This window comes from Ambystoma mexicanum, chromosome 8 (assembly GCF_040938575.1).
Source record: "Ambystoma mexicanum isolate Mex_15411 chromosome 8, UKY_AmexF1_1, whole genome shotgun sequence".
NCBI lineage: Eukaryota > Metazoa > Chordata > Amphibia > Caudata > Ambystomatidae > Ambystoma > Ambystoma mexicanum.
Window position 1 is genome coordinate 286,278,636 of NC_090929.1, and position 24,192 is coordinate 286,302,827.

Below are 24,192 nucleotides of genomic sequence, written 5' to 3' on the forward strand. Positions count from 1 at the left end.
TGAAAGAGTTGGCGTGAGGGGACTAGCGTAAAACCAGGGTGGAGCAGGGCATGGTTGCTTTGTTGTATTGTTAATATGTGCAGATGTGAAAATATAGGGCTTCCTGTGGTGTGTTCGTTTATCATATTTTCTGAGTTGTCTGGAGCTCTGCTCATGTGCACTTAAGGTTGCTAATGTAAATTGTTTGTGTGGTTGCTCTATGGTGTCTGTCATAGTGGTGTTTAAGGGGTGCAGAGAATTGTGTTTGTCTATCTGCTGTGAGTAAGTGTGGTGTTCAGGGAAATTGTGAAGCCTCTGTGGTTTTGGTGCAATAGCAGTGTGTGGAGATGTTGTTTTGGGGCAGGAGTTGTGTGTCACAATGTATTGTCTGTTATGGTGGGAGATGGGGTGGAGGTAGTTGTTGTGACGATGCCTAGCCCAACATTTAACCTAAAAAGCTGGGGGCAACCCTTTTCTCTAGGGAAACATTGCCATTGGTCACATTTATTATGTTACATCCATGCAAAATGTTCTTTCTTCAGCTGTTATCCCTTATCATGCCATGTTATAGGCTATTAGGCTAAGTGATGCTATGTCAGGTGACACTGTGCCATGGCACACATTTAGTGCCCAGAATTTCTATTCTGCTGCCTGGGACCTCCCTTCTGACTGCCCACGGACACCTCAAAGGCCATCCAACTGTAGTGTCACTGAGTATTATACAGGGTTATGACAAAATGTAGATGGACATTCATCATAAACTGGCCATTGACAAAACCACCATTTGAAACCTTAGTCTACTCCTCGTCCCAGACTCTTTGGTGTAGTTGATCCCCTTGCAGCAGACATGCCAGCAATGCAGGGATTAGTCCTCTCCTCTCAAAAATACCAGCTCTCCTTAATTCTTAGAGATGATTGCTTGATGGGCAAATGTTGTACACATGATGGGCGCCTTCGTCAAACAATGACTGCAGGCAGATGGCCTGATCACACAGTCTCTTCTGGTTGTGTCTGTCTTGGACTTAAGGTGACTAGGGGTTTTTCAAGAGATCTCAGCTTTTCCAATGTAATTTGTAAAATAATTAACCATCCCTGGCTTTTAGTATCATAACAAAGAACAGAGATATGTTGAAAACAAGTTTGCTTGCATGTGTTGTTGCATGCATGTGTTTGTGTGTATGTGTGTGTGGGGGGCACCGTTTACAGCAACTGAGTGCAGCATGATGCGGGCCCGGTTCCAGCAGGGGGAACAAGGGGGCCAGGCCCCCGCAGAGCCAGCCCCTGCCCCCCCTCCTATAAAGGAGGCCATGTCAGTGGTGTTATACACCACTGGTAACCGAAGGAGTGGGGGGTGGATGTCACTCTTAACATTCAGCAGCAACCTCAGAGACATCATTCTGAGAGGCTGAATTGCAGGAGGCCTGGCCAGGATTTGTTTTCTTGCCCTAGACAATGATTTATGCCCCATCCCATGAAAGTACAAATTACTAGGGATATGGGGGCCATTCACACCTCTAAGTGAAGTAGCACACTTATTCAAGAAGGCTGCCTACAACTATTTTCTCAAACCTAAAATCACAAATTTGGTTTCTGTAATTTCAAGTATGTTTATTTTTTGTGGTAATATAGTGGTTTTTCACATCATGCTTAATAAAATGGTTAACTATATGAAACAATAAATGACAGGTAAAGTTGCTTGAACACAGATTTCTGCAGAAGGTGAGTCAACTGACTGGGGGCCCTTACAAATGACATTCAAAGTATATATTCTGCTACTTTAACTACTTGAGTATAAGTGAAAAGATAAGGCTGGTAGTAACAAAAATGTAATTCTGGAGGGGAGAGAGTACAATCAAAAAGTGATAAATGCAAGGCTGTGAATTAAACATTATCGCTACCATTGCTCTGCGCAACATTCCAAACCATAATTCTGTAGTATGTCAGTGCAATTAGAGAAGGCGACAAGCCATTAGCAAACGACTTTTGGTGCTGCCACCAAAAGGAGCAGTTCAATCTCAATTGCTAGGCCGTGTTCCATCTGGACTGGAACACAAGCAACCATATGAATGTTTAGGCCCTGTGGTCTAGCAGTTTGGGAAGGGCTTCTGACATTAGTGACAGAGTCATGGCTGATATGCAAATGGTATGGAAGGCTGGCCAGAGCAATGATGGTGGTTCTAATTGATTCAGAGACTTTTTACCAATTAGGTACAACCAGAACGCATGCTGTGGAACACAGACAGGATGGCAATAAAATGTGAGGAGAAACACACATTGTATGGGTGTGTCTGCTCATTTACCCACCTAATGACTAGACGTGGCTATGTCAATGCCTCACCACCAAAAACCTAACCTTTCTAGAACACTTTGAGCAAGCTCCATCACAAAGTAACACCAAACGTCTTGCTGTATAGGGCCTGCCACTGTTATATCTAAGCATTCTTTTGAGTGTTTAATTACCTCTGTAAATGAGCTCCTGGTGTAATAACATTCTCTTTATGTGTGTCTTCAGCCAGTTGATTTTATGAGCAATACATTTGTCAATGGCTCTGTGACTTGCACTGAAATCCTGTCTTAAACAAGCAATCATGAAGCCAGCAGTTTTGGCTTGCATATAGGTGTTAGCAGATATTTGCCAGGCAATGCCATCATATGCCCAGTTACTGGCACCAATTTCCAGCTGTTCCCATTTTATGGCCAGGTGGTAACCTTATGGCAGTGCCTGGCAAATGCCTATCCATCCCTAATCAAAAGCCCAAGACGTTGGCTTTGCCAATGCATTTTGGCTTCCGTTTGTCTCCCTCAGTGAATGTGTATATGACCAGATGTTGGTGTCTTGCTTGCTACGACTAGGGAATCAAGCTGCACCTCACTGAGCTGGTCCAACAAGGCCCTACCTGAAAATGATGAAGCTAGGTTGGCAAGTATTGACCAGTTTCAGATCTTCTCATGCATACTTAGCAGTGGGGCTCCGACCTAAATAGAATGTATCTTTGTTTGGAAGGCTAGTCTACTCTAACAGAACATTTCATGATTCAAACTGATAAGTACTAACTTGATAACCTCATTCGGTTTGAATAACTTTACCGATTTTGCATGCAAACAGAATATGGCATGTGTGTTGTGGGATTTCTTTGGAAAGTATGATGTAAATCCTGGGTGCTGGGTGTTTAGGCAGTGTCGGAAATGAAACATGAACACCCGTAAAATAACAAAAAAGAAGAGCGTTTTCTATAATGTTGCGGTCAAAGTATAAAATGTGTACATCTTTTATAACTAAAAAGCAGTATTTAAATATTTTCTAAAGAGTGCAATCAGAGGTGGATTTAACATTTGGATAAGGGACAAATGCCAATGCCCCCACCCCCTGCTCTACTCCCTCCCCTCAAATACAAACAGCCAGGGCTGATCAGGCTCTACCAGTGAGATCCTATCTTTTTAAGGTGTCTCAGAGGAAGATTATTTACAAAAGGTAGTGATTAGAGATAAGAAAAGGTAAAAAGGCAGTGACCATTGCTGTGCCACTTTAAAAAAATATATATAGGATTTTAAGAAGCTATTTAAGTGTGATTGTTGGGTGATTAGTAAGTAAGGGGATACAGAACCAGCTATGTGAAACAATAACCTTGTCATGCATTTCATTTCACTTTGTGTTTGTATAAGATTTTTTAAGTTCTCATTAATTTCTATGCTGGAGCTTGTAGGCATCCATTCAGGATGGGGAAAATAAAGCTACAGTCATAGAGGATAATTTTTCAGGTCAAGCAGAGTGGAAGAAGTGGCGCTAAATGCATGTAGCTTCAATTTTTATGAGCTGCAGGATTTTGTATAATTTGACAGCTGAAGTTGGAGAGCAGATCGGACTTAACAAGTTCCCCCTGCCAAATCCAATTGGTAGTCCACCAGCATGTATTTTTACATTGACGGAAAACCAATAGGTTCTTATGGGACTTGCCCGACCTTTACACCTGAAAATAGCATAAGTCCAAAGGAATCCATTTTGGATGGCTCCCCCAATCGTTAATTGTGCAAGTAATTTACACTTTTCCAGACACGTAGTGGTAAAGTAAATAGCAAACGCGATTTTCACCTGTGTTTTACTCTTTACTTTTCCAGTACTTGCTGGAAATTATGAAAATTAATGAATGGCGCCTTTTGCAAAAATGGGCAAGCAGGAGAATTCTGATCTGTGCAATTTAGGATTCAAAACAAAATGCCCCCCTTAATCTTTTCATCAACATGTTTCTACAATGATGAATAGATTGTCAGGTTGGTTTATCATGTGACTTGTGCATTTTTTTTAAAGTAATCTGTACACAATTTAGTATTATTTTAGTTACTCAAAGCCAAACTTCAACACATATTTGTACCAAGTTGAGCTTCGAAAATGTGTGGTCACGTATCTAAATTTCAGGATAGGCTCAAATTATGGCTTTGCCACTTCACCAAAGTGTTTGATCCTGGGCATATATTTTAATTTCACTATGCCTTACCTGTTAAAATTAAGTGCCCCTAGAACTGATTCAGTTCGCATTCTAAGCTATTCCAAAAAGCCTACCTTGTGGTTTAATAGATGGGCAGCACAGGCATTAGGACACACACACATCTAACTTTGAAAATATCCGGGCTACATTTATTGAACACAATTGTGTCAGTCAATACCAAATCAAAGTAAACACATCAAACAAAGAATCATCATGGACAATTCCATATTGTAACCAGTATGTAAACAGTATGTACCAGACAATGATGTATAGGGGCACGCCCCACCAGGAGCAATACCAGGAGGCCGCAAACCCCTCAACCAGCACTGTCTGCCTCCTGATGCAGCCCTTAAAGCCCTAGCACTCCCTTGCACTCTCAACACAATTAAAATGTGCTGCACAAATACAACAAAAACATAACATTTTTTGTTTCAAATGTCATTTTTGACATGAACCATTGATGGGAGACATTCAGAATGAGCCTACTGTATGGATTCAGTTGGAAAGAAGGGGGGAGGAGTTTGTGGAATGGTGCATGAAGAGAGGTTTGAATACATGTGTATGTTATTGGAGGATATGTTATTGGGCTCAAAATATTGTTAAGATCAGCAAGACTACCTGTATTGAATGGACATGGTATATTCTGTTCTTGAAATTTAAAGAATTTTGAATTTTTTAAAAATGTTGTAGGAATCAAAATCTCCTAGTCCTTGCTTCAGTATTCTGGGTGGGGGTCTATCTTTCACAACAAGATGGAGGGACCACAAGCATCTCCTCCGGGGCCTGCTGGGAGTAGCCACAGTGCTCAGGAAGGTATTGTTGGGCGGACACCATCTGAGATGGTAAAAAGACTGGAGGCCTCACTGCTCAACCCTGTCAGAGGAGGAAGAGGCATCACCCTCGATATTCCCAAGCCAGTCCAGGAAAGGCATGCTGGGTGCTGGTGCGAATAGGTGGGAGGGGAGGTAAATGAAAACTGTGCTTAGGGCAGCTAAAGGAAGGTGACTGGACGGATCAGCTGAAGGGGGATCAGATATAACAAAAAGGGGAGAGCAGATGGGACGGGAAGATGGGTAGATTGATGTTGCAACACTATTTTCCTTGCTTCTCTTTTGAAGACATTTTTTGCTGGATCACGGATCTGTGAAATCAGGGTCAACAAGAGCACTTTGTTGACAGTACTCCTAGACCCACACCCAATGGAATATGGGCCCCCCTGACCAAAACCCTGGCCCAACCAGACAACATTACCTGGAGCCGGGCCTGGCATGATGTAGAAATGGAGAAAGTGAAAACACATATATTGAGATACACTGCAAGATCGATTTGAGCACTAGCACAATGAAAGGTGCGTAGAATAGGCATGTATTGGTGAGAAAGGCCTTTTTGGGGGCAATAGCAACATGAAGATGTGTTTATATGGGTAATGCTGTTATGTATTGTTCAGACCAGCATCAATACTTTTGGGGACAGAAAAAGCATGAAAGGGGGACAGGCGTCACAATCTGGGTTGTCCAGAATCCGCTTGAAAGTGAGGCAATGCAGCATACATTGTCGAGAGTCCTCCTATTATTTATCAGTGGGCACAGCTAGCATCACTACCAGTCACAAAATGCCCCTGTGAACTATTTGGTGCTCTGATATCTATTGGAGCATTGTGTGTTGCCCTGCAGGATGTAGGGTAAATTCCACACTGCTACCCAATTTCTCTGAAATTATTGCGGTAAAATGAACAATAGTAATCCATTATTTAAAACATTTCCTATTCAATTAGTTCAGGTGTGCCTGCCTGATTCAATTCAGGGGAAACATGTACACCCCTCCACTTTACAAATGCACCAGCTACAACTGCTCTAAGCTTTTGTGGCATTATCAGAGAGGAGCATGGGAGCCCATTAAAGTGGCTAGCTAGGTGGCTACACATTGGGACAACCCGTTTTCCATAGGCCGCCTCCATTTCAGCCACGTTAGATAGTCACCTGCCTAGAACGCCCTTTCAATGTTGTGCTCTTTTTCCTTGTAATGCATGAGCCGGACAACAGGAATTGAGTCAATGTAAGGACTTATCTGGACCACTAGGTGGCAGAACCTCCATTAAGTTGATCCTAGCTTCTCTTTGCTGAACCTGCGTTTCTGCCCAGTATCAGCCAGTTCGTGCCCAGGAGCCTGGTTTCTACAACTTGAAATTATATCATATTATTTGGCATTTATAACGCGCCTATACACAAGTGTTTCAAGGCGCGATCCTTCAAGGCGCACTTCCCATGGTGATGAATTGCCCCCTCTCGGTTGGGATGTCTGCCTCCTTCCAGCAGTCGCGGGGGCTTGTCTGCCCGTTACGATGGTTAAGAATCTGTTTTTAGAAACCAAGGCACTTTGACAGAATAGTTAAGATTTTATTGAAGGAAGCGCTGGATGCACAAAATATATAACTCCCAAAATGGATTGCATTGCATGAAATTGAACAAATCTGTGAACTATTGCAAGAGTTGCAGAACGATGCAATAAGCACAATACAGGAAAAAAAAACACAATGCTTTAGAAAACGCATCACAATTTCATCAAATGATTGTAAATATTATAATTGGTTATTTATAACGTGTGTAATACGAAGAGATTTTTAAGCTCGGACCCGGGATTCGAATCTGTGTTGCTCGGCATTGTCTTGCTTCAAATAGCGTTGACACTGAGCTATTCTACCCGTTGATCTATATTCCAACATGGTTGATTTTGCACTGGACCTAAAACAATGCAGGAAAAGGGAAGCATCACATGGGCTGCCCTTAGTCCAGTGAGGGCTTCCTCGGGTCACAAATATGTCACTGGCGTGTGCAGTCTCACCATTCAAGCCCAATGGGTTATGCTTCAGATGCTCAGCCATGTAGGTCTTCTGAGGGAAGCTATGCAGCACCACATACTCACCAGCAGGGCATGGTTGTGGGCAGCAGGGATTTCTTCTCTGCAAGGGCAGTGCTGGGTCTCACAAGGCAACAGTTTGGGTGAGACATGATCTCTCCTAACGGTGGTCCGCAGCATCCAATGGTATCCCTGAGGTGGGTTATGAGGTAGGTCTTGGGAAAGTGGAAAGATTCCCAGACTCACCCACAGTGCAGTGCCAGCAGAGGGTTTCTAATAAAGAGGTGAGAGTAGCCTAAGGTTAGTGAGGGCACAGGCAGTCTTGTCACTTAGGGGGTGGATTTCAAGGGTGTGCTCCAAGATTCAACTTCGTTTCCATTGTTAATAGATGTCACAGGATGGAGGTCTTCAACATTTGGCTCTCAAGATGTTTTGGACTACAACTCCCATCAACCCATTAACCCATTGGAACACACTACCCCCCCACATTAGAAGTATTGAGTCGCATATTGCCTTCCGGAAAATTATACAAACTATGCTGTTTGTACAAACAAGTACTACGAGTGCCATTGCTAAACCCTTGCTCCCAATTAGGCTGTAAGTTTTTACTTTCTATGTTATGTAACCTTCATTGTGACTGTATGATATACCAAACCTGTAACTACCTATGTATGTATCCTACTGAATTCTCACTTTTAGGCTACACGCTCACTGTAACCATGAGCTAAGTAATCTTTCTGATTCCCTTCTGCCAGCTGCATACGTCTTACTTTTACCTATTCCCCATCCTTCCCCTTTCCTATAAGAGCTTTGCTATATTTACTACTTCCTGCCCACTTCCATTCTTTTATTTCATCCTTTCTAATTTCAACCCCCTTTAGTTTTTATCATTCTGTGTTGTTCATTCACTTTCCTCTCATCTTCCCCTTCTTTCATCCGTTCCTAGTCTTTCAGCACTCTCTAGTTCCTTTCTTTCCCCTTTTGTTGTTTTATGTTTCTCTCTCCCCTTTTTCTTGCACACACCCATTACCCACCCAGGAAAGCTTGCAGCCAATGCATTCCATGCCGCTGGCAGCGCGGCAGTGCTCAGACTGCTGGTCTAGAAAGTGGAACATCTGGCGGGTCAGCACAGATACGACAGGGTTAACTGCAGCCACCTCCTCCAGTGCCCAAGTCTAATTCTGAAGGCTACCTACCTCTACCCTGCCTTTGCCGCCATTTCCATGGTAGGGTTGGGTGAATAGAAAGGTCCAGAATGCCATTTTGCGAGTCGAGGGAAAAACAGAGGAAAAATCTTTTACTTCCTGAAATAACCTGAGCAATAATTGGAAGGTTAGCAGCAGTGTGATGGGCTGGTGGTGGGCTGATCTAGCACTGGGCTGGCCCGGGCCAACCGGCACGGGGCCGGCATTAGGGGGCCAAGATTTTTTGGGTACTGCCACTTATTTTTTTACAAACTAAGCACTGGCCTTAAGCCTGCACATTTCAGCACGATGTGGTGGAGGCAGGTCAAACAGTATCCACAGTGGTGGGCTTTTTGTATTCCCAGTGGCTGCAACTGAATTCTGGGACCTCTCCTTAATGCAAATGTGCATCAAAAATCATATGTCATATGTTTTAAGTTTATTATTATCACCAGCACGATGCTATAGTGGTGCTGTTATGAAAGTAATAGTGTAACAACTAGAGATATGTGTAAATCTCGGAAATGTGTTGTAAGTGCGATGCACGTGCATTCTCTCACTGAGTCGAATTACAGAAAAGAATGCACTTTCCAGCATTGTCAGCTTCCTGTCAAATCTACAGGAATATGCTTCACAAAATCGAAAAAAAGAAGAGCTGAGGCTTAATCCAGCCTCTACTTCCATGTCTTTGTGAAGTCATTGAGGGGGCCTGGCATTTAGCTCCAGTAGAATACCTCACATTCAGTCCATGGCATCTTCTCAGGCTGGGATAAGTCAAGGGTGCAGTACGGAGTCTGCCATCGTCCAGATACTGCTGCTTGCCATGGACGGAGGAGGTGCTGTGCTGCGTCTCCTACTTGATCCGACAGCCGCTTTCCATGCAGGAGACCGTGGGGTGCTTCATCATAATCGGAAGCAATGATCGGAATTCTGAAACATGGTTCTCGTGTAGATGGCCTCATTCCTGAAACAGCGCAGCTGCATGTAAACTGTCCTCTTGCCACACCTGATCCATCAAATGATCCTTTGGAAGGCCCCTGGAATAAGCCATTTCGACCAGGACACATGATTTCTGTGTGGAGTTGCTGTGGGATCTAGCTGCATGACGCAGACTCTCCTTCCATCGATGGATGTCCCTGGATCCTTAAGGGAGCGCTCCATTGATTCTTCTATATTAAAAGAGTGCCTTGTGGACCTTTACCACTGGCTTGTGAAATAGTTCTTGAAGCTGATCAAGTCTAAGCCAGATTTACTAGCTTTTGGATCACCACGTTTTGAGGTGGCTCACCAGCAGCCAAAGCGAGAGCAGTCCAAAAACAATCTCCCAGGTGTGATAATGCCCCAAGCTACTTCACTAATTGTCCTATCCTAGTGAAAGGTATACCTGAACACCACCGGAAAACAAGATTGAAGACCTAAACAGTTTACCTTTGGCTACTGAAGAACAGAAGTGTCTTCCAGATGAATAATTCTCAATAGATTGTCAAGCTTTAGCCTTGGCCCAATTAGGATTTAAACAGTGCCCAGTGCAGCAAGTCCCTTGCAAATTGACTCCAATGGATTGAATGCGCTGAAGGCGAGATTTTCTAATCTGAGTGAATAAGAAGGGTATGCACACCATCAATAAGGAGTTATCTGTTATCATTGCCATCCGAATCCCAAGATCAACACTTAGCATGGGGTTAACATGTACTCAAGGTCTTTGATAGTTACATTCAGGATGTACCGGTTGCCATTAAATGCCACTTCCGCTGATCGAAAGGACACGCATTCTACTGTTGCGTATTCTCTATGGGATGAGGCTGCTCCTGCAGATCTATTGCACTTCATACTTTTTGTTTTGCTATGTATTCCAGACTGAGGGCAACAACTCTTCACAAAGCTTTGAATCATTTGCACTGAAGAGAATATTGCCCGGCCTTGCTATTTCTTCAAACCGTACCCTCCTGTTGTATCTGCTTAGCTGCTGCAAGCTTTTTTAATATCTGTTGGTAACATTAGGAAATGTAAATCGTTGTTACGTTCATGATTGTAATACGTTATTACATGTATGTGATGCTTTTATGGATGAGATCCATTGTCCGAAATAAACCTGCTTTTGACTTTGACTCCCTATGATGTTTCTTCTAAAGATTCAGGGGAGCAATACTCTACAGACAAGCTGAAAACGTTGGTGAAATCATGCATCTCAATAAATGCCTCGTTGTGATGTTCCGGGCCAAATATTTTGGAACCTTCAAAAACTAGAATGAGCCCACTTCAGTGATGCATAATGGGCTGCCAGTGGCTGTCTTCTTTTGTTTCCTAAGATATATGAAGCGAATGCAGAGGGGCAGTAGTCCCAACCCTATGGAGTTTCCGCCCCTGACACCACAAACACAAGTACTTTCCTAAAGTCCAAGAAAGATAGTATTGTTTTCTAAAGAATGATGTGCAATTCCAAGCTTTGCAACCAGTGGATCTCCAGATATTTTGGACTACAACTCCCATGACCCTTCACCATTAACTGTGCTCGCTAGAGCTCATGGGAGTAAAGTTCCAAAACCTCCGGCCTACCAAACGTTTCATAGCCTAGCAAAATGTAAGGGAAGTGCACACTTTGTAAAATCCATGTGCAGTATAAGCCTGTCTTTGCTGTGCTGCAAGTGCAACGCAGGTCCCTAACATGCCATAGGTGCAGAGCAGTAAAGAAGCGTGTCACAGGGAGAGGTGTCCCTGTTTATGTTGGGAGGTGGACCCCGGTGGGCAGGAAAGGGGCCTTTGGTGGCAGGCTGCTGAAGAGGTGGTTCAGGAGCAGAAGTGGAGGAAGCTGGCCCGCTGCGGAAGACACACATATGTGTAGTGTGGTGGTTGGGGGTGGGGAGTTAAAGCTTGCTGGAATCCGCCCTTCACAGGCCCTTGAGGCAAGGGTGGGAAGTAAAAGGGGACCCCACTTCAAACAAGTGAGTCAGGAAGAGGGAGGGGGGCATAATTATGAGGGAAGGAACTTTGATGTATGTTCTGTGCAGAAAAGACTTGTGTAGTAAATGCATCCGAAGTGAAGGCTTGCAACCATGTGAAATGTTCCATGAAGCCCCACAGATAAGTGGCGCACCAGCCTTTTTTCTCCTTAAACACTTCCAACAACAAAATGAAAGAGGGATGCAAAAGTTATCCCAACAAAAACTATGAAGCAACAGCCAAACAGCCTTCCATCCACAGCTCTTATGGTCGGATCATTGGTACCAGAAGAGCAGTGTCACCCAATGGAGCTGGGCAATTGCAACTGTCCTATCTATCTATCTATCTGTCTGTCTGTCTATCTATCTAAGGAATTCTTACATAGCACCGCTCGCCCATTGGCCTCAGGGCGCTCTGAAAATGACCTTTAAGGTAAAACGGCACGGCTTAATTTGTTTGAATTGGGAGTAATTAAGTATGGATTGTGAAGGATATTTGTTTTAGAGTTCCAATATATTTTTGCTTGCCTAAAAAACTCATTCCAACTTCAAAAATAGGCAGTAAATGACTCCAAGTTCAAAGTCTTTTCAGGCACACTGGTTCCATATGTTTGATTTTATTATGAATGGGCAGTGCTTTGATGCACCTAGGGATGTATTTCATCCTATAAAATATATGCAAATAAATAAACAAAGTATTCATACTAGCTCTTTATCATAGTTATAATAAAAACTTTATATTGATTTGAAAACTATCTAGCATTTCACCACATATTAACATTAAAATGGTTATTATAGCAGCAAGTATGACTTTAAAGTATTTTTTTTATTAAAGCCCTTCTTTGAAGATCCATCAGATAAAAAAAAACATGTTCCCACTTCCAAATTTCTTGCATGAGCTTGTTTTGTTGATTTTCGGTCCAGGTGTGGAATTTTGTTAGAGATTTGAGAACAGATGTGGTGAGTGGTGTACTCCCGGGTAACCCCCAGCTGTTCCCTCAGCAGTAGCAATCCGTCCTGTGGTCTTGCTGCAAGCACGGAACTCATGTTGTTTGATCATGGACCCAAGGACATATGACGTCAGGGAGAGCAGACTCTGATGTGCACGTGAGGCAATTGTCTTGGGCACTGCATTGCCAGGGGTCCTCCACTGCAGCAGGTCTCCTTAGATCAGTGGAGTTCAAACTCTTTTATACTGAACTGCCATTGGGTACAAATATCTTTTCCGGGGCCAGCACATTTTATATATGTTGATACTTTCCATTAAAAGCATTCGCCATAATCCATAAAGAGCCTCCCTCCCCCCTCTCAACATCCAGTGGGCCCCCATAGGCAGACCAGCCCCACACTTTAGAACCACTGCCTTAGTTGGAGACAGACACAGGGTGTGCACAGCAGTACACAATGCAATGTATTTGTGTTATTTACCCCGCCCACTTGACTGCTCTCCTCATCGGTCCTTTTGGATGCTATCGCGACACAATTCATACTAAGATTGGTGGAGCTGTTGTAAAGTCGCACACCTCGACTACCGACTGGCGAAGGGTCAGTCACCAAATGTGCATGTTAAAAAGGAGTACAGCAATGTCATTTTCAATCAGTGCGACTACATAGATCAGTCCACGCAACACGGAACTGGCATTAGCAAAGAGTGACCGCATTATGCACTGAACAATGGAAAGGTGTCAAGAATGTTTGGTGTCATTGGAAGGCGCTCTGCTTCAATAGCATTGTAGCTTGAAAAGATTGTGCGTATCAGTAACATGACAACTTTTCTACAGAGCACTATGTGACTGCACTAATACAAGATCAAGTGCTCCGCTAAGACTTTTAGCGGAGCACTTAATGAAGTCATGATAAGAAAACACCAATGACATTCTTACACCAATGTTGTGTTACAGCATGATTATTTGTTAGCCAGTGTGAGAACTGAACCCCCTACCCAGCACTTGTGAAACACCTGTGTATGAGCACGATACAAATAAAATATCAATTCAATTCAATTCAGCAGTCTGCTGAATCAGGGTGTCCCAAAAGGCCAACGTTGTATAAATCAAGGCTTGTTAGAACTATCATGGCATAACGTAAAGTGATTTTAATGCAGGAAAACTGAAGTGCTATCCTGCGTGTTGCTCTGGAGCTGCAGCAATCGTTCTCCGAGTCATTATTGCGCAGAGTTCGCGACTAGACCCCCTCGTCTCTTGATGTGGCAGGTCATGTAGACTCCCTTTAGGATGCAATGGGTCCCGGTATGACACGGTTGCAGACAATGTATCGTGATGGCACCTTTTCAAACATCTATCACAGGAAGATAAACACGTATGCGTCTTTTCCTGTTCCTGCTTTAGAAGCCGCCCCTACCTGGCCTGCCGCTATTCAGAGTTCGGTGTACGTGCTGTATGGCCTCCCACCATGACACAATGGCGCTCAACAAACCAAAACAGAACCTTTTTTTTCTGGCCTTAGTGCTCAATACTCGTGTTCAGCATAAGACTTACATATCAGCGCTTGCCGCTTTCTCCCTTTGTAACAGGACATATTTGGTCCCTTTGGTGCCAGTGACGTCCTACAGCATTCCAAGGCTCCCTCTTAATTGTCCTGATCCCCCTCGCAGCACATGATGTGCTTGGCTGATCCATGCCTCCGTCTCCTCGTACTGCTCGAGTGGTTTCCTGGTTCACCTGGGCTTAGTCCAGAATGGTCCATCCTCCAGTGCAGTGGTTTCTATGAACTGGCATAGGCAAGGTGCATTCATCTTCTCTGAATGGCGTGTCACGGAGACCTCGGGGAGCTGGCCAGTGACGAGGAGTCTGACGTAGCACGCGCTGAAGACCACCACCAGCTGATGGGCCATAACCTGTGGAGAACAAGGAAACTGCTGCACGCGATCTGCTATGACACGAGAGGTAACCCAGCATCCCTAGCCAAGCTTCACCCTAACATGCTCACTAAAACCAGGAACATTATGAATCCATATGAAGCGGTATCTTGTACAGCTGTTCAACTACCCAGCACTGCTCCCTTAGTGATTCATAAACAGAAGAAGGTGCTGAAATCTACAGGTTGGGGAACTAGTTACTGTCTATTATCAGTGAATGGAGGTGGAGTGGGGATGTCAGTGTCTGCTAAGGTTTGTACATTGACACTGGGAATCGATAGAGGATGGGCCAATGTTGAGAAATGCACATGATTCCCATAGGAAGAGCATGTTGGACAAATGCACCCGAAGCCTTCGGTGGTTCACTTAGTGGTTGAAACTCTGAGGAGGGTTCTCGTGGGTTAAGACTGAGAGGGGGCCCCCCAATGGTTCAGGTGGTAAAGGGGACTTCAGCGGCTCAGGATATGAGGAGGCCTCATTGGTCTAGAGTGCCAGGTGGCCCTCAGCAGTTGATGTGGTAAAGGCCTATTCAGTGGCCTAGGGTGTGAGGCAGCCTTATTGGACGAGACTTCCAGGGTGCCCTCCATGTTTGGGAGGGTAAGAGGGCCTTCGGGGATTCAAGCTGTGTGCTGGGGCCCTCAGTGATGCGTGTCATCAATGTTTGAGGCTATCATGATCGGACTTCTGGAGGCCGATTGTACACCTTTTCTTTGGAGGGTAGCTGATTGTCTTCTAGATGCAACCCTCTCTCTTGAGCCTGCTCCCCCACATGCAAAGACCCTCAGATAATCTTTTACCTCAGATGCCCCCTCTTGGATAAGAGGCATTATTTGGCTGTACAATAGGGGCTTTGTCCGGGCGCTGGCGCCTTTGGAGAGAAGGGGCATCTCTTCAGATAGTCGCTTAGCACCACTTTCCACTCTTCCTTCAGTCTCATCTGGTCCCGGGTCTACAACAGTTTCTATGACGATGCAAAGGTGGTCCAAGCACTTCCGCAAAGCTGGCTGAAAGAGAATAGCAAACAAAACATTATTTCTTGCAATCTCTTTTAACAAAACGTTCAAAACCCTGCCAGCAAAGTCATCATGGAGAGCTTATTGCAGGTGGTTTGTATAGAGCTGCCGTGCGGCCCTATGCCGGCTTCTAAGCACAGCATTAAGCACTTGCAGCAAGTCACATATATATAAGTGGGCATCATGGTTCTGCAGTGGTAGCAGGGTCATGACATGGAGCTCTACCTTATATTGTCTACTGACTTGATGTAAGGCAATTCGAAAAGATTAAAAGAAATTCTGTGTTTTCAGCCTCGTTGTTTTTTCCCCGTTATTTTAATGTACATCCATTGCCTAAGGGGTTTATGCTCTTTTCCAGGTGTGCAGGAGGGATTTTCAGGTCCTTCAAAACAATGTTCTGCCTGTCTTCCTTCAACCAGTGATGGAGGCCTGTTAGAGATAGGGTACACAACACTGCTCTGGCAGGGCGCAGGGTTCCCACTGGGCCATTTAAACACTTAAAACTTCTTTCTTAATGATCAGTGATAAGAACTGAGGGGGGCATTAGCTACTTTTCAAGAAAAGGGGGGAATAAAGCTGCAGTTTAATATCCATATCTGTGCCTAGTTCCAAAACAAAAACAGGTAAACTGTCTCTCATCATCATTAGGTGTTCTTATGTGACGCACACAAGGAAGGGTTCGAATGTATGCAGAATGTACACTTGTCTTCATCCTACATGTAAATAAATAGCTTGCTTGGGTTATCTGGCTTAGTCTCGAGAGCACATTTGCAAAACTGAAAGGTCTTTGTGTAGCTGCTTTATTTTGCATTCTGGAACTTGTTGGGAGAAGGGGAAGCTGCAATGTTACTATGTTTGCGTGCTATAATTGTGTAAGGATGTATAGAGTTGTCACGCCGTTTTATTAGGATGTCTGTAGTGCTCAAGTCCCTTTTAGAAAAACAGTGCATTCTTGAAAGCCAAACATTAGCGCACGTTCCTACCAACTGCACCTTCGAAGATATGTTGTCAGGTGCTTCGGATGCAGGCTGATCTCAATTCCCGGCTTCACCACTTAACTAAAGTGTGCGATTCTGTGAAAATAATGTTTGGGCTGCATAGATGACGATCTAATAAAGAAACGGCACAGATGTGTGCAGTTGCTTTTAATGGTCGACAAACAGGGATATGTATGATTACCCAAATGGAACTACAGTAGAGATTATGCCTTTTTGTAACCATCTATGGGGTATGGGCAGCGTTTAAAATACTTATAGGTGCTGTGAAGAACACAGAAATCTCAGGGTTTTTGCTTTTCAAATGTAGGCAGATCTGGAACCCTGATAACAGGCACTGCAGAATTTATTTCAAACACGTCTTTTAAAAACATATGAATAAACAGTGATTGATAACAGGCCCAAACACACAGGTAGAGCAACTATCGGAAGCAGAGGCCTACTTCATACACCAATAGGCAGACTGGATGAGTTATAAGGAAAGCAAGTAACAGCACATGGATGGGACTTCCACCCCTAAGAACTGAAAATGTGATGCCCTTGGGGGCAGAGGCCTTCTCAATGTTCTCTGCAGCTGAAAGCCATGCAATACAGACTCTGCCATCGGAGCACCAGTTCTCTATGCAAGGGGTAACTTGCATACTCCGGCGCGACCTGCAGCCGTTGGAGTTAGGCATGCACCTTTTCCTGTGTTTCCCAGGAGAGAGGGGGCATCAACCTGTGCCCTGCTGTGTGATTAGTAAGCACTACTGCATCTGCAGCTGCTTGATCATGCAGGACATGTTGACTCACTTCCCAGAACACAAGCCGGCACAATGCTGCAGCGGGGATGTATTGGTCCTCTGAGTGCCTCTGCCAGGAAGCACAGCTTTCATATCCTCTGCATAATATCTCTGCCTGGAATGATCGCAGCTCCCAGCGCTAGCATAAAACCAGTGGCGCGGGAGCAGATTCACACCTCATTGACCCTTTTTATTTTTTAATTGGGTAAAATTGGGGTCATGGCATGTTCTGCACACCCAGAAATCCCCTGCGGGAGCATCTGCTTGGATTCTGAAGAGCCAGGCTTACCATTTGGCTTTGCTTCATCACATCGAGGCGCTGGGATAAGTACCAGAGGCATCCTTTGGGATCGAAGTGAACAAACCACAGCTGGGAAGGAGGCTGATAAGGACCACAGTGCACCACGCTGCAATCAGTCTGTCACATGCCTGCTGTAGTGGAGCAATGTCTGGCGTAGTATTGCTGGGCACTCTCTTCATGCCGTGGGGCTACACACCTATTATAGTCCATTGCTGACCATTTAGCTCATCAGTCACAGTGCTTGAGGGAAAACCTTAACCAACCCCATGCATTTTGCTGGGTGCTATGTGGTTGAACGTCATCTTGCTGAGCGCTGACTGTGTAGGAAGAGTGTTCCATGGTCAAGCTATCACTACGATGAATTAAGTAGGATATGTCCTATGTAGTCTACTGGTCTATGAGTTTGAGTTTTCTATTTGAGTTTTACTGGGTTAGAGACAGAACCTGATGGATATTGATTGATCTATCAGCTGGAACTGGGCATTTTCCAACAATCAGAGTATGTCATGAATGCTCCATACACAGACAGGCAACATGCTGGATACAATCCCACCACCAGCTGGTAGATCTCATCCTCCTGAGAGCCCTGCTACCAGCAAGCGGGGCGCTCATCACCACAGACAAAGCAAACAACTATACAACAACCATCATGAAAACAACTTACAAGAGCAGAGTGACCTTCCAAGCCATGAAGCACTGCATCAATTCCACACGAGACCCTGAAATACTGCAATCCAAAGACAAATGCAGCACTGCCAATAACTTCTTCACAGGCAAGTGAGACAGCTTCAAGCACACCACATACATACTGCCTATATCAGCACGTAGCATAGCAAGATTGACCCAATACACAACTACTGCCGAAAACGAGACAAACACTTTTGCAGCCCCCACACCCACCACCTGAAAATACGCCATCCTACTCTCCTCCATAGTGAAGGTCATCCCAGGTGAAGAAATAACACCACTTCTCAGTTTCATCAATGCATTCCTAACACGAGCCACCTTCCTAGATGCTCTAAATATGGGACAGATCCAACCCATATGGGCAAATCCATACTTGACCCAGATGACCCGATCATCTATTGTCCCATCTTGTATCTACCCTTGCACAGCAAAGTGACTGAGAAGTACTTTGCAATCCAGTTGCTCAAAAGGATCACTCAGTACAATCTCCAATAGGACTACCAATCCAGTTTCTGACCGCAATGTGTCACAGAGGCCTCCACTAGCCAGGTTATCAATGACACACTCCACATCCTGGACAAAGAATACCCTGCTTTCTCATCCTGCTTGACGACTCTGTCACATTACATAACAATGACCATGAAGCCCTTCTTATCATCCTTGACAAGGGCATGAGCTTGGACAGAACTGTCATATAGTGCTTTGCCTGGTTTGCCTGCTACCTTTCCAACCTGTCCAGGTGGACCCCTAAAGATCGAAGAGACATCCAGTAATCTGCAGTTACACAAGTCCCCATCCTGTCCTCTATCATATTCATACTCTGCATGGAACATATGGGGGAACTCCTCGCCAACACCGACATCAGGATAAATCAACACTCGGAGGACAAACATGTTTACCTAAAGGTCAATAGCAAGAAAGATATACACCAAATCAAGCACTGTCTGTCCTGTATACAAGCCTATATGTCAAGACCATACTTGTAGCTCAACCCATTAAAGATCAAATGTGTTCTCCACGGAAACCCACCAAGCAGGCACAAACACAGAATTGGCTAACTGACATGTAGCTCAACAGATTCACACATTAACACTCACTCAGTGCAAACTTTCTCAGCTTTACCATCAACTGTGAACTTGCATTCAAAATAGTCAACAAAACGACCTACACAGTATGGTACCATCCTCTACTCCTCTGCAAAGTTACGCATTTCATCCCTGCCCAGAGTCTCAGAACAGTTGCAAAGCCCTTGACGTCTCCCATATGGACAGTGGCAATACCCTACTCAGGGGAGATTCAGATACCACCATGAGCCCTCTGAGAGCCATTTAGCTGGTTGCATCCACCTCATCACAGGCACGAAAGGCTGACCACATAAACCCCCTCCACAATGACCTGCAAGCAAGGAAACACCAGGGGAAATACAGGAGACACTTCTATTCCTGCCACATACCCTCTGGATCAGGTGTCCAATGTATATAAGACTGACCCACTCCATACTACCCTTCAGGAAGGGTCTGAAGATCCTAATTTTCAAAGAACATCTTGCCAATCACTGATCGCTCCACTCAATCCTAATCCTCCCCGGCTGGAATTCAGCCCTGCTCTTGCTCCCACTACCCAACCCAGCTACTGTGCTACACCTCCTGCATCCTTACTTGTATCCCCCGGGTGCATCTCCCAAGTACTTTGCCTTGATGTTTCCCAACTGGGTTTGCAATTTGTAAATACCATAAATACATACTTACATACATACCTTCCTACATACATGCATACATACATAGAAAGTACATTGGCCATTCTTCTGGTCATTCTTCCACATTTTCCCGTGCATCCTATGGTTTAATGCATGATGGTGTCTATTCAAGAGGATGTGTTGGTGAACAGCCCTTCATTCCAAGAGCGGACATTTTGCAAGATCTGACTGAGTTGCAATAACGAGAGTTTACTATCCACTTAAGTTTTTGTTAAACATCGAAAAGTGTGTGGGCTGTTCCATTATATATATATTGATGTGGAGGGAGCGTGGTTCGTTCTGTTCTATTTTAATGAACCATTCGACTGAAACACAGATGATGAAACCCACATGGGGTGAGGGACGAGGCAATTCTTCCTTCTTTGGGCAGGAGAAGAGAATAACCATTGTGGCGTGAAAAAGCCAAACAGGGGAGTGGATGGACACCTGGACTAAACAATACAGGGGTTATGTAAATCATGTCACTGCAAGATGCTAAGAGTGGCACTGAGATGAACTGCCTGTTCTACAGTGGGTAACATTTGTAATATCCTGGTGTGCTTCAGCTAGCAAGGGTGATGGAGTTTCTTCTTGAAATGTGTTCGGACTTCTTGAAGTGGCCTTGCGGGGTAAGAGCTTTAGAATAATCCCACAATATCATACATACTTAGAAGATTGTGTGTCTCTTGTTCATCATTTGACAGATATGTCAAGCTATTTTAGGTTAGCTGCTTATACAGAGCTGATTTTCTTTGAGGCAAAGAAGGAAATATGAGATTGAAAAGATTGAATGAGTGCCTTCAAACCACTGGGCAGCATTCTACACAGTTCTTTTGCCTATCAATGCCATTACAGAGGGGCGCCAACTTGTTGAACCACCGCCCAAAGGGAGAAAGCTGGTAATGACCTCTTAAGGCCATCACCCCGCCCCCTCTGCTGGACACCACAATGGTCCATAGGTATTGCCAGTGGTGTATAAAGGTTAGCATAGTTGTTCTTTAGCATTCTGTTAGAGGTAAATCAGAGTTTCCTATTACAAATCAAAGACTACAAGCTCCAGAATCCAAAGACACAACAAGGGCTGGTTCATATGCTTACATAAGACATAGGATGACTTGATAGCACTAACATTAAAAGAAGGCATTGCGCAACACATGCATCTTCTGGCATAACTTTCGAGAACACGTGAATACCCATTAAAGAAAAGCCACTAAGGCATTCCTTTTCTTTTAATAGTTCCTAGAATTCCCCAACTGCCAGTATTATCCTCTAATCACAAGTCTGACAGACATGACCTCCTAGAATAGTACACGGCTGTGCCTGCTTTGGGTGTGCAACCACTGTACTGGTCCCTTTTCTTATGTACAGTTCCTAGAAGGGAAGGGGCCATGTTCTTCGGCATTTGGGAAATGTCCGCTCCTCTGGCTCTTGGAAGATCAAACTATACAAAAGGATACTTGGAGAGAGTTACTGTAGTTCTGCTTGTCATCTGTGACCCCAACGAGCAGGCAGTGCTTCAGGAAGCTTTCATTGGCGGCTGCAAGTCTTACATCAGTGTTCACGTTTATCTGTCAGAAACATATATGAGCAATGAGCACCAGTGTAAATAATGACAGGTGTAAGAGCAACAATCAATGTGGCCCCCAGGAATGACAACCTCTGATGGTCCCATGCAGACTACTAATATTCTGAGCAAGCATTCGAAATAGATTCAAAAAAGGGTAGCAAGTGCCCCTCTCTAGAAAGAACATAGCATGATAATCTGTTCTGTGGTTTTTACGCACTCTGAGAGTCTGAAGACATCGCTTTTTGCTCACTGTACTTTTCACAACGGATTTGCATATCAGATTTTGTCCTGCCCACATGGGCATAAATAGAAAATAACTGCCATGTTCTTTCTAGAATGGGGCACGTGCTACCTTTTTTGTTTTAACTTTGCCATGTTCTTTCTAGAGAGGGGCGCCTGCTACCTCTTTTGTATTTTTGCAAGGAACTTGGGGTTGGTCACCCTAAGTTACCCGAGGGAACCCAGATGTGGACCCCTTGCTCACTGTGCTCAGAGAGGTACAGCTCCACCTCACTGATGAGGACCGACAAAGCCCAAACACGTGTCTGGGGTTGCTGTAGGCACTTTTGTTCAAAGGAGGTTTGCCAGGAATTTCAGTGCTGGACTGCTCCTATGGGCGGGACAAAGACTGATATGCAAATGGATACTCCTCCTTTGTAAAAGGTACAGTGTGGTAAAAACGATGGCTGTGGACTCTCAAAGTGGGTAAAAACCACAGAACAGGTTATTATGCCATGTTCTTTCAAGAGAGTGGCACCTGCCACCTTTTTGAAATGGATTGTTCAATTTGCTGATTCTTGAAGGGAGGGGCCCACACGTGTGATAACATCTACAAAACCAGGCGAACAAAAACTGGAATTTCATGAAGACAGCACAATTACAAACACAACAGCTTTATTGCTGTCAAACCAAGCAATGAAAAGTCCAACGATCACTATTCCATCCCTTGCATAAATACAGAAGGATTCAGCTTAGCCTCACTATTCCCCATTGAAAGTTGTTTGTGGGCCCAGAAAGGCCTTTTAAATTCTGACATTATCTCATCCTTGCTCCATCTACATCTGTAAGTGTTCAGTTGAACCTGCTGTGAGCTGGGGGCTATTTAGCTCCTGCATGTAGCCTACAAAAGCCTTGTTAACGTGACACCACCGGCTACCAGAAGCTACTTTGACTCTCCTGGCCAACTGGTGTCATGCAAACATACCAATGTGACAATAATTCTACTTTGTGGGAATCTGTTTGCAGAAGCATCGGGACACATCTCGAGCCCATTGAAAAGCATAATGGGTTTACATGATAGACACAAAATGAGATGTCTTCTGATGTGCAAGTTAGATTCATGGGCACTATGTACTGGCACTATCTTCTCCATCTTTATCTCGTGCTTATAAATGCTGATCGATGGCAGGATGTGCTTTTAACTGCCGCTCGTCAGATCTTTAGTTTGATCCCTGGTTTTGCCAGGAATTAACGACTGCTACTATATTTGCCATTTTAAATTGACTTGATGACTTCATGTAATGTTTGCCGTTTTTGCCTTACCTTGTACATCATACTGGACAGGTGGTATCACCCACCAGTGACATGAGGATGTCCGGTCACCCTACATTATTCAGCTGTATCTTAATCATGGGCTCTGTTCGACCTTTACCAATTTCATGAATAATCAATCAGAGCAGAATGTAGACTTCCATAACATTGCATACAATGGCCGCATCTGTATGATATTATATGTTCTGTTGTTGACATGCAGTGGCCATACCACTATTTTGATCCTGGTATACTTTATATAAGCCTTGACAATTGGTATACTAAAATCCTATTGACCTCAGTTATGCACTAATCAGGGTTATTCAGGATTGGTTGTGTTAATCAGATGTGGACCTCTGGAATCTTATGTGCCATAGAATAAAACATGGAAATATGTGTGTGCTACCTATACACCAGCGGACTATAAAAAAAGAGTACACAATTAAATATTGTTAGTCAAATGGCCTGGCCATATGAATGATCATCTCGAAAAAACAAATGCAATGCTCAGTATCAGCCAAACATTATTTACTCTCACCATGCATGATGCCAACTAACGAAAGTATAAAACATTTAAGACAAATGACAGAGTACTTAAAAGTATACACATGTTACTATCCTACATCATTTCGATACATTTTCTTACACAGCACTTCCAAAAAGTACTACAATTAGGTGTTGTCAACATTTATTTCAATTTACAATTTAAATAGGAGAAATACAAAGAACATGTATTTACATGTCTGTGATTACTATAACAGGAAAGAGCCTTTTATGCTGCCATAATGCAGCTCTTAATCAGGGGAGATGCTATCTTATAGTATACAATTATATCTCCTCTATCTTACACACAGTCTTACCATCTTTAACGCTCAACCGTAAAATTACAATACAATATTTGCCCATATCTGCTTTAACATATTTAAACCATTTACAAATGGCCCGTAATGCATACTAATACTAATAACTGTTAACGTTCTTGAGGACTTGTAACCTAGTAAATACCCAGCAGACTGGGATCTGGCTTTCAAACACAAGTGTTTGATGAATGTTCTGTCCCTTAGCATTCCTAAATTAACCCTATGCAACTCTGTAGAATTTTCCATTGATCCATTGATCAATTTCTTCCATGTCCTTACTAGATCATTTTCCCCAAAATCATGCTTCATAGATTGCTATGTCACCTGTCTCAGATTGCTCCTTCAGTGGCATCGTAAGCCTCTAACCAAGCAAATGACTAAAGTGCAAAACAGCATCATTTA

General features: G+C 43.9%; 1 protein-coding gene across 5 annotated transcripts in view; it reads right to left on the reverse strand.

The window, feature by feature from the left end:
• Nucleotides 1-12,043: 12,043 nt before the first annotated feature.
• TMEM268 (transmembrane protein 268) overlaps nt 12,044-24,192 on the reverse strand; it is a 454,643-nt gene continuing 442,494 nt past the window's right edge. For all 5 annotated transcript variants that reach the window (XM_069609679.1, XM_069609680.1, XM_069609681.1 and 2 more), the window contains 4 exons: nt 21,291-21,401; nt 17,400-17,480; nt 15,118-15,324; nt 12,044-14,299 (listed from right to left, as the gene is read on the reverse strand). In XM_069609679.1, coding sequence (XP_069465780.1) covers nt 14,120-14,299; nt 15,118-15,324; nt 17,400-17,480; nt 21,291-21,401 — 579 coding nt within the window. In that variant the 3' untranslated portion in view covers nt 12,044-14,119. The remainder of the gene's footprint in view (nt 14,300-15,117; nt 15,325-17,399; nt 17,481-21,290; nt 21,402-24,192) is intronic.